Source organism: Urocampus carinirostris, chromosome 12 (genome assembly GCF_059441175.1).
Source record: "Urocampus carinirostris isolate Australia breed hairy pipefish chromosome 12, RoL_Ucar_1.0, whole genome shotgun sequence".
Classification (NCBI taxonomy): domain Eukaryota; kingdom Metazoa; phylum Chordata; class Actinopteri; order Syngnathiformes; family Syngnathidae; genus Urocampus; species Urocampus carinirostris.
The window spans coordinates 3,862,669-3,874,316 of NC_142360.1; the positions used below are offsets into that span (position 1 = coordinate 3,862,669).

General features: G+C 39.3%; 1 protein-coding gene and 1 long non-coding RNA gene across 2 annotated transcripts in view; one reads left to right on the top strand and one right to left on the bottom strand.

The window, feature by feature from the left end:
• The window catches only part of LOC148354688 (serine protease 57-like), a 9,166-nt gene extending 7,508 nt beyond the window's left edge, over nt 1-1,658 (bottom strand). Inside the window, exons 1-2 of the mRNA XM_088350548.1 lie at nt 1,436-1,658; nt 1,220-1,373 (exon numbers count right to left, since the gene is read on the bottom strand). Coding sequence (XP_088206674.1) covers nt 1,220-1,373; nt 1,436-1,472 — 191 coding nt within the window. The 5' untranslated portion in view covers nt 1,473-1,658. The remainder of the gene's footprint in view (nt 1-1,219; nt 1,374-1,435) is intronic.
• Nucleotides 1-11,292, top strand: part of LOC148354687 (uncharacterized) — a 19,809-nt gene extending 8,517 nt beyond the window's left edge. The window contains exons 3-4 of the long non-coding RNA XR_015852314.1: nt 1,228-1,356; nt 10,839-11,292. This is a non-coding gene — a long non-coding RNA (uncharacterized LOC148354687). The remainder of the gene's footprint in view (nt 1-1,227; nt 1,357-10,838) is intronic.
• The last annotated feature ends 356 nt before the right edge of the window (nt 11,293-11,648 follow it).

The following is an 11,648-nucleotide window of genomic DNA, read 5'->3' on the forward strand; positions in this document are numbered from 1 at the left end:
GGAGAATGTGTAGAATTTGTCCAGATCTACAAATACCTGGGTGTGCAGCTGGACAATAAACTGGACTGGACTACCAACACAGAAGCTCTATGCAGGAAAGGTCAAAGCCGACTTTACTTCCTCAGAAGGCTGGCGTCCTTCAACATCTGCAAAAAGCTCCTACAAATGTTCTATGAGACTGTTGTGGCAAGCGCCCTCTTCTATGCAGCAGCGTGTTGGGGGGGCAGCGCCAAGAAGAAGGATGCCTCTCGTCTTAATAAACTGGTGAGGGAAGTAAACTCTGTAGTGGGCACAGAGCTGGACAGCCTGACAACAGTAGCTGAGAGACGGGCACTGAAAAAGCTGCGGTCAATCATGGACAATTCATCACATCCACTGCACAGCATCATCTCCAAACAGAAGAGCGGCTTAAGCGACAGACTGCTGTCACAGTCTTGTTCCACGGACAGACTGAGGACATTATTTCTTCCTCATGCCATGAGGCTCTTTAACTCCACCCGGGGAGTAAAAACCCACATTAAACCACACCCCCACATTGCATGTTACCCCATTTTTTATTACAGTTTGTAGTTTATGTAGCACTATCGAAATACTCTATATCAACACGTTACATTGGGTATTTATGTATTATATTCCTTTTAATGTATCATTGTTTGTTTTGTACTGCTGGAAGTGTGAATTTCCCTACGGGGATGAATAAAGTATATCTATCTACCTAGCTAGCTAGCTATCGCTCTATCGCTCTATCGCTCTATCGCTCTATCGCTCTATCGCTCTATCGCTCTATCGCTCTATCGCTCTATCGCTCTATCGCTCTATCGCTCTATCGCTCTATCGCTCTACTTGCACCAGCAACAAAAGGAGCTGCAATGATGATTTCAGTCAGAGGATGGCGTCAGCAAGTAAAATACTGTGACGTTGCATACACCACTTTAAAGGTACTTTGAAATAGTGCTGATTTAACTCTTAAAACGTAAACTTTTAATACTACCTCAATGAACCTATGGTTCTTACATACAGAAGGTTAATTTAACACTGGCAATTTTACTGTGTATGTCTAATTATTACATAATGGAAATATAGTAATAACATAGTAATAACATGATGATTGTTATGTTTTTGAATGGTAGTCCTTCACGCTAAAAGTAGCTCTCAGCAATAATTAATGAATGTTTTAAGGTCATATTAATTGTTTTGTGTCTCTTTGATAACTTCTTACCGGCGAAGCCTGCAGTGTGCAGCAGTGAGGACGAAATCTTCCCTGATCAAGGAACCTCCACAGATGTGTTGTCCTTGAAACTGCAGCGAGGCCATGTACGGACGTGAGTGCGGAGGAACGTCCCTGCCTCCCACAATGTGAGTGCCATCAGCCCCTAAAAAGAAAAAAAATCGTAAACATCTCTTGTTTGCAAGCTTTCTTTGCAAATTGTCTCACCATTGAGAATGAAGAAGAGCAGCAGTATGAGGGCCATGTTGCTCGCTTGAATGTGTGTCGTTCACTCAGGTTTGTTTCTGTTATTGCGGTCGCTAAGATCGGTTTTGGCCGTTTGTTGCTTCAGTGCCTTTGCCAACTTACCGGAGGAGATTTTGAAAAGTCGGTTGCAAAATAAAAAGAAAGATGGTTGCACGATTGGTTAATAGAAGAAATGTGAGGAACCTTTGGAGCGATGTTAAAATCTATTCCAGGGGTGGGGAAATAATCTAATATGAATATTAAGATTTTTTGGGAGGGAGGGCCTTACCGTATATTTTAAGACAAAATGCAGCAAAACCGAAAAAAAACACATTCTCCAGAGAAAGCTACTTTTTCAGGGCATACTTTTTCTTTGTCTGACGTTAGATGAGTTGAGATCATTTATGATATAATAGTAATGCCAGCTCCTGTTACTTAAGATCATTGGGGCTCATTTGGACCCTTATTTTTGTATATAATTGTTTCAAAACTGGGTGCAAGCAGAGTTCTTATGTAAATATGTCACAAAAACAGCAAACATAAAGTTTATGTATGTTTTACCCTATAGCACAAAGGGAGCAAGTGAGATAGTACTGAGCGTGCTGTGTTGCATAGCTCCACCCCCACTTACCGCTCACCTAATCAAAATGTTCTGTAGCTTGGCTAGCGTTTGTGGGTAATTACAGTTTGTTGAGTGGGTTTTCATCATGAAATGAAATGAAATGATCTGCATTTATATAGCGCTTTTCAAGTCAATGACTTCCCAAAGCGCTTTACATTGTGCTTCATATTTCCCAATAGCAGCCGTGATCTGTGCAGCCGTGTAAGGCGCTAACCTGCTTATTGGGGGTAATTGGGGGTTCAATGTCTTACCCAAGGACACTTCGACATGTAACACGGACAAGCCGGGATTCGAACTGGGATCCCTTAATCCTAAAACTATCGCTCTACTTCCTGAGCAAAGTGATATTGCTTTATGGTGGGGGATAAAAATATACGGTAATGAGCAAGTGTACTCCAAACATTTGGTACCCAAAGTAAAAAGGTTAAAATCTTACATACATATGAGAGTTCTGATTTGGCCTCTAAAAATCCAGCCCGACATGAACTATGCCCACATTTATTAAAGCCCGACCTGACCTGAGCCCTACCAATTGACTTGATTTGCAGAGCCAAACTAAAGCAAACGTGAAATTTCCCATTTTATTTGTGAGGACTTGTGAGGAAGAAAAGTGATTCATTATGACAAATTAAAGCATGCCTTTTGCAACAAGACTTATGTTAAACAAGACTATAAACATTTCCATCTTTTATATTTCTTTGTGTGCAGAGGTTATGTCAACCGTCAGTTTACAGACGGTGTTGTAGAATAATGAAGTCGGAGCTTATCGACATAATGAGGACACATTTGTTTGGACAGGAAATTCCAGGCTTGTTTCTCCCGAGTTTAAATCTCAGCAAAGTAATAACATTCGGCTTGGTTTGGAACAAGCTGTCAGGAACTTGGCTGGGTCACAGCGACTTTTGATGAGAAACATTGCAAAAACACTGTCAATTCCTGGAAGCATGCACTTTGAGAAAAACAACGCATCATTGGAGGAGGACGCACCAACTTCGGGGAAAAACACCATGTGATATGGCTGACGGGATGTGTCGGAGGGTATAAGAAAGCTGATTGTCTCTCTTAGACGAACGAGAACGCTGTTTGAACGCTAACAAATATCAATAAACAACTTCTCCCTCTCCGTCAACTTCTCTGCTCTTTGAGCATATTTCTGGGGCGAGGCAGATACTCGGTCTGCTCCAAAAACGGAGAGGGGGGGAGACTGAGAGAGAGAGAGAGAGAGAGAGAGAGAGAGAGAGAGAGAGAGAGAGAGAGAGAGAGAGAGAGAGAGAGAGAGAGAGAGAGAGAGAGAGAGAGAGAGAGAGAGAGAGAGAGAGAGAGAGAGAGACGAAAAAGAACAACAACGGGTGGATACATATATTTTTAAAAAGTCAGCATGAGAGAAGCCTCCCCGATCCAAACGTAATGATTGACATTTAAGGCCCTAACCAGTTTGAAAATTTAGTTGGCTTGTCCTCGGGCTTGGGTTAAAGATCTTATCTCTGTTTCTTATTAAACATTCGTAACAAAATACTTTGTAAGTATAGTGTAATTAATTTTAAGCGGGCCACCACGGCATGGTTCAGGGGCTTGAAGTGGGGAAAAAAAAACCCTGCCAGGTCCTACTCTCAACCATAGTCAACTGGGGATAATGGATCACAGTCACAATCGTACATCTAATTTTTTTTGTGGAACAGACAAAAGTGCCTTCGGACGGTATGTCAATATAAGATCAGGGGCAATGGATCATGGCTGCACAAAAGCAGTTATTTTTAGGTGGAAATACTAAAACAAGAGCCACCAGAACCGACAAAAGTGCTTCATGCTGGTCCCAGCTCACAGCAGTATGTGATCGGGGATAATGGAATGCAGCCGCACAAATTCAGTTCACTTTTTGGAGGACAGAACAGCGAAAATAGCTACCAGGCCCAGTAAAAATGCACTTTGTTGGCCTCGGCTTTCACCAATATGCAATCGAGGATAACGGATTGCTGAATACTTTCCAACCAGTAACGCACAGAGGCCGCAAAATACAAAGGGTGAAGTAGCAAAAGATTACAGTACAGTACATCTTACACATGTTTTTATGTTCAGTTACTATTTGAATGTGTTTTGAGTGATCGGGAAGATATGTTCTATGGCTATATAGGGTTAACCTGGATGATTTTGTGAGGCCGGGAACGAATTAATTGGTTTTCAGTTATATTGTGATGGGAAAATTCGCTCAAAATACAAGATATTGTTGATTTGAGCACCATCTGGGAACACATTTGTATTTAGAGGTATCACGGTATTGAGGAAAAAAAGAAAATTACATTACTTTTTAAAATCCTTTTGCCTTATTCAAATACACTCTATATTGTCCAACTTCTATGGTATCATTTGTAAGTTTTAGCAAGCTTCCATTACAACATATTTCCTCTTGCGGTGTGTCGACCTTAAGGACTTGTTGGGAAACGATGTGTAATATTTGTTACATAAAATCCGGCCCCCAACAGGTATTTGTAGTTGATATTTAAGTTTGCTTTTCTGATGTAGAACCAGTTTTTTAATTGAAGCGCACACAATTTAAGCGATCTACTTGAAAAAACGATCTAAATCTAAAAAGACATTTAAGCTTGGTGTTCTCTTTGGCCTCTAGAGAGCGCTGTTTCACCGTTAATTCTCGCTTAGTATAAATCGTCTCTGCCGTCAGAGAGCCCTTTACACCAGGTTTTAAGGTCGTTTTGCGTAAAATATGCTTAAAATGTTATAACCTAAACTATTTATGACAGCAATAATAATGATAATAATAATAATAAGAGGAATACATTTATCATTGATGTATGATTACACAAAGGTCATTAGATTTATGTTGGTATTTGATTTGATATCAAAATAAATATAAATCAAAAATAAAATGGTAAATAGCTATGCATTTTATTGTGTGTTAGTGATTGTTTTTCTTCAATCTTGCATTCCTCTGACTACGATGCTATCACAATATTTGTTCACATATAAACCTTACATATTTACAATAAAGCATATAGGAATATAAGGCAATAGCTACAGGTAGTAATATAATATATATATATATATATATATATATATATATATATATATATATAAAATATTAGCAGCATCATCTTTCAATGTTAGCCTACTAACTGCTGGCCTTTTGCTACTAATGCAGGGGTCAGTAACCTTTATGGTGTGGAGTGCCACTTTCAAATTTCCTTGTAAATCTGTGTGCCACACCAAGATTAATTACTCGCACAACATTTTTTTAATATCCAACAGAGCTGTCATTTTACACCAGTCCAAATATGCAACATGGATAGACATCTTAATCGTATAACTCAGTGTTTTTCAACCCTTTTTGAACCAAGGTACACTTTTATTTATAAAAAAAGTTCTGTGGCACACCGTCCGTCGAAAATGTTTGAAAATGAAGTTATGTTTCACTGTACTACCTCATGAGCAGATAATTAGTATATAAAAAGAAGAAAATAATACTTAGTATAAAAAAGAATGACGTGCTTTGTTTTTATTTTTTACAGTGCAATCTTAAACCGCTTTGTTAAACAAATTAAGTTATTAAATGGACTGTGCTACCTCAAGAGCAGATAAATAGTGCATAAAAAGTATATACAAATCTACTGCCACATACTTAAGTCAAGTCATTTTTATTTGTATAGCCCTCAATCACAAAGAGTCTCAAAGGGCTGCACAGGTTATTACACAGACTATTTTTCCAGACTATTATTACATCATCCCCTGATCTGGAACCAACATGAGGGCAAGGAAAAACCGCACATGTGGCATCCCCCTTTCAGGATTACCAGACAGCAAAGGATGTTGCAATCACAAATAATACAGAGATATTGTCCACGAACAGTATAGGTTATTCATATGCTATACAGTAGAAGTGTGTTTTAAGCTTAGATTTAAACATTTCCACTGAGGTTTCAGATCGGATCTCAGGGGGGAGAGCATTCCACAGCACCGGTGCCCTGATGGAGAACGCTCTTGAACCAGCGGAACACTTCTTGGCTCTTGGGATCACAAGAAGACTGGCGCTCTCAGAACGAAGGGTTCGGACCGGGGCATAGGGGGAAATCAGATCTGAAAGATATGAGGGAGCAAGTCCATGTATGATTTTGTATAATACTAAGAGAACCTTGAAATCACATCTTAGGCTAACAGGGAGCCAATGCAGGTTAGCCAAAATCGGCGTGATGTGATCGGACTTTTTTGTCCTAGTTAAAAGCCTTGCTGCAGCATTTTGTACCAGCTGAAGACTTTATTCTGGACTTCGGGAGACCGAAGAGTAGTGCATTACGGTAATCAAGACGTAAGGTAACAAACGGGTGATTTATGATCTCCGCATCCGACTGAGACAGTATAGGACAAATTTTAGCAATGTTGCGAAGATGGAAGAAAGCGGTTCTAGTAATTTTCTTCACATGTCTTTGAAAGGATAGATCGGGGTCAAATATGACACCTACATTTTTAACTGAGTCACTCTGTGTGATGTGACATATGTCAATGTTCACAGCAGTTTTTGAGAATAAGTCAAGGCAATTAGATGGACCAATAACTTACATTTCGGTCTTTTCAGTGTTAAGACGCAAGAAATTGAGTGACATCCACTCTTTTATCTCAGTGAGGCAGGCCTCCAAATTTCCACAATTTAGTGTGGCAGATTCCTCCAACGGAAGATATAGTTGAGTGTCATCTGCGTAGCAGTGGAAACTGATATTATACTTGCAAATAATATATGGATGACTATTACAGTTCCTCGTCTGAAGAGTGCAAAAATACTGAATAATGGCCTAAATATTTGGAAAAAAATTCCAGCGGCACACTGGTATAACTGACCTATTTATCTTCCACGATTCTTGTTCATCAATTAACTAAAATATGAATGTGAACAACATGAGGAAAGGCCTGTAGCCATTCTGACTTCAACTTTTTACCACAAGAATTAATCTGAATCAACCATTCTTTATCAACTATAAACTACAATTAAAAAAAAAGTAATATGATCAGCCACTATACCAGGGGTAGGGAACCTATGGCTCGCGAGCCATATATGGCTCTTTCTACGAGTATCTGTGGCTCAGAGACAGATTTGATTGCATGCAAAATTTCTCCATCTTGTCCAAAAGTTGTTTCGTCTATCCTATTAAGTTACACGTAAAGCTAAACCGAAACTTACTGACAAATGATTACTTCGCAGTATATATATGGCACGTTTTTCACTACAATTTACAGTCAAGGTGTCACACAAAAAATGGGGAAAAAAAACTCGTTTTAGCTGTACAACGCTAAAGAATCCTTTATATAAAAGTTCACTATGTAATCTGTGTTCAGTGTTCAGATACCTTATGATGAATCCACAGAACTGTAAATACGCCAAAACACCGGAAGAGAACTTAGTCATTTGATTGGGTGAGTGGGAGGGATGGGTGGAGCTATGCAAAAAGTACAAGCACTCCTTCCCATCTCTCGCCAAAGGTAAGCACATAAGGCTCCCTATTCTCAGAATGTTGTGACGTTTTTACAAAATAAATGCTTGCATCTGGTTTTGAAACCAATATGTATGATAAAAAAGGGTCAAAAGGAGTTTAACCGATCTTGAGTCATTGCAAGAAAGAGACAAGTTTAAAGTGGTATGTTTGTTGATTTTGGGACAGGGGCTCTGGCATTATTCTCTTTTCATAATTTTTATCAAATCATCAAAAATAAATGTGCTGAAGACTAAGCTTTTGTCTGGGGCGCGGGTTTAGCAATTTAGTAAATTTGTCTCATAATATATGGTGTGGCTCTTTCCCAAAATAAAATTAATATTTTTTGCTTTTATGGCTCTTTGAGTCAAAAAGGTTCCCGACCCCTGCACTATACCATTCATCAATGATATCTTGTTGCAGAAAATATCAAAACTTGAAATAACAGCAGCAATGTAGAAGGCACGCGCGTGCGCACACACACACACACGCTTCTTTAAAATATTCACCATCAGTAAATGGTTTTGCGTGCTTTGCTATTCAGTGAGCAATTTGTTAGATAGCTTCAGTGTTGGTGTTTTCAGCAGCGACAAAGGTTTTCAGGGTCTGTGTTTGTTTGCCACGCATTTGAATGTCTCCGCCTTGAATTAATGTTCATGTTTCGTCTCGGAATGACGTTTAACACTTGATGCACGAGCTACAACGCTCTCGGGGCATAATGCACAAAACTGGTTGCCGGCCAGTCGCAGGACACACAGAGACAGACAACTAACTCGCTCATTCACACCTAGGGACAATTTGGACCGGCCAATTAACATGAAACGCATGTTTTTGGAATGTGGAAGGAAACCGGAGGAAACACACGCAAGCACGGGGAGAACATGCAAACTCCACACAGGATGTTGATCTCATGACCTCAGAACTGTGCTGCACATGTGCTAACCACTGCGCCGCATTGCCGCCCGCCATGGTAATGGCTAAGCATTTAGAATAGAATAGAATAGAATAGAATTTACTTTTATTGTCATTCTTTGTAACCATGCACACAGATCGAAATGTCGATACACCTGACCTGTACAGTTAAACTGTAGCGAGCCGATGCAGCCGCAGCCAAACGGGGCGCCGCCATTTTAGACCTAACTTGCTGGGCTGGGAGTCATTAGGTGACCAAACCCCCCAATTCCAATCCTTAATGCCGAGTGCCAAGCAGGGAGGCAATGAGTACCAATGTTGTAAGTCTTAGGTATGACTCGGCCGAGGCTTGAACGAGCGACCTCCCAGTCTCGGAGCGGGCGCCCTACAATTCAATTATTCAAAAAAGTATATATACATAGTCATAATAATTCGACTAAATCATCATTTAAAAATTGTCAGTTTGAACATTTGCTAAATTAACTCGTTCATTTAATAAAGTTATTTGATACGGGTGGTTGTCTTTTAGCATAAAGTATCACTGTCAATTTTTTAAACGTGTGTGATAATTTTGCACAGGAAGTACTTTTTTAATTTGATAAGGTTGATTATTTCAATATCGATTAATATCATAATAATCTGGACTGGTAAACCGAGATAGAGTTTGTTCAATAAAAGCTATGATGCGTTTATGCTGCAGAGAATCCATGAATGATGCCTGTTGTACTAGCAGTAAGGCCAAGGTTGAACTTAGCAATAAATTAAATTAATTCGATTAACGTTTTAAAAATCGTTTGTTTTGAAATTGAAGGGATGATTTCAATAGTTTATTTTGATTGAAAAAAAGATGGTGGTGATAATCAAACAATAGTTAAATAACTAATTAATTAGTTAGTCTATTTAAGTTTATCATATAGATAACTCCTATTGGTTATTTTGTCTCTTGCTGCTGTAATTGTGTAGGGGCCATGGTTGGACCCAGTAAATGAATTCAATTAACTCGTCTTTTAAAAAATGTGCTAAATAGAGGGTAAGTATTCAAAGTTTAAATTTGAATTAAATATGGTGGAGAATAATAGCTAACTAATTAACTAGTCAACTTAACAGAGTTGGTCACAATCTTGGTAGAGTTGGGCTATCACTGATAACTTATTCTTGTGTAAGCATTGTGCACAGGTTGTATTTGTTTAATCAATAATTTATTAATTGGGTAAGGTTTTTTTGTCTAAAGTAGGTGTCACCAACCTGGTGCCCGCTGACTACTTCTGAAAATAGCTCACCAATGATTAGGCATCGTGATTTCCTAGGAATTGTATTTCTAACTCGTATGATGTCTTAGTGCTTGACAGCCTATTTGAACTGTAATTCTTATAATTTAATTAAAACCTGGTAACACAGTAATAACATAGTTAAAACACAGTACTAACATGAAAAGTTGTTACTTTAGAAATGCTTATCAAAGAGGGAGCCCCAGGCTGTGGATATATTTATGCATCCGCGTTGTGGTTCAAACGAGGCCAAACATTTTTGATTTTATCGTACTTATTTTCCCTCAAATAGTATTTCCTGTACAAAGCCTCCGCCTATTATCTCTTCACTCCCCTTTGGCCTCACACAGCGCCCCCCTGCTGCCTGGCGAGGCTGCAGGCATTCGGGAAATGACACACTGCCCCACATAGCAAGCATTCCTCTGGCGCTAGTGGGCAAGTATTGCGAGCGTGCCACCCACCAGCTCTGTCTTAAGGCAGGGATGTCAACAGGCTGGATCTGGCCCATTGGAGGCCTTAATCCGGCTGCTGTAATTGCAGTAGGGCCATAGTTGCACCCAAACTGCATCGGTATGGTCACGTCACATGATCTTTAGGACTGGCCAACGTAATTCTCCAGGGCATGGTCCAAGGGGACAGTATGAGAGGATGACGAAAAAGTAACTGGGCCGACAACATAAGGAAAGGACTGGTGCCAACTTTTCCTCGACCCGAAAACAGACCAGGATCATTCAATGGTGGTCCAGACTCTTCATTCGTGCCTCTAGGATCCAGGATGTTAATGGATCCGTGAACCGTGAGACTAAAATACTAGCCTTGTGAATTTCCCTATGGGGATGAATAAAGTATCTATCTATCTTTCTATCTAGATTATGATTTTTTTTAAATGAATGCAAACCAAATGTTCTTTCCAGTCACTAAAGGGCAGAGTTGAGTTAATACAGCGTGGTTAGTTGGTTCAGGTGTAAAACTGCATTCACTCAACTGTTAAAATAAACCAGTTAAAACAATTAAAGTTGACATGCTTTTACTGATCCGGAAAATAAATCTCAGAACAGTTAGTCTGGACCCAGCCCCAGAGCCAGACTGAGTTTGACTTCTCTGGTCCTCAGGCCTTCAGACGCCGTGGCCAAAGCACCCGGTGATAGCAAAGCATCCCAGCAAACGTGGGTTCAGACAGGATTGCGGCGTACAGTCGGTGAAATTTCCTCTGCAGGTGTTTGGCCGCGGTGGATCGATTTGTTCGGCTTTTATGAAAGATCGCTTTCAAGTTGGATTCCTGTGTCCGTCACTGTATTTATCTGTTTGAATTAGTGTGAAATGAGGAGCTTTGACTTGAGATCTTTTGAGATCAGAATCACACCAGGTGAGTGGAACACAGCCAATGTCTTCGGTGTTAGTAACTGATATCAAACAGTTATCATAAATGTTTTCGATTTGTAGTTTTTTGTGTGAATACAGCTTTGTTGGGGTCGATTCTGACACTGAATTAAAGGGGCAGTATATAAAAATGTATTCGAAAATATATTTTATCATACTGTTTGAGTTTGCAGTTCATTGGTCAGCCACAAGAGGCACTCCCTTTCAAGCAAGATTTTGTGTTTTTTTTTCGATTATCATAGCCATTATCTTTATCTTTTTCCCCTCAATCACGTGTCTGTTGAACAATTATATGAATGTATATAACATGTATAACGTGGTGAATGAATGAATAAAGTAATATATGCCAAACAAATATTTGTTTTCCCCTCTCTAACTAAAATAAAATCATATAATTATTAATGATAGTACCACAATTTTTTTTATCTTGATCACATCTTTGCGAAACAATTTTAATTTTTTTGTTGTTGTTTTGTTTGCTTGAAATTACTGAGTGAATTAATGCATGATTGAATTAATTCACTCAGTAATTTGAATATCAT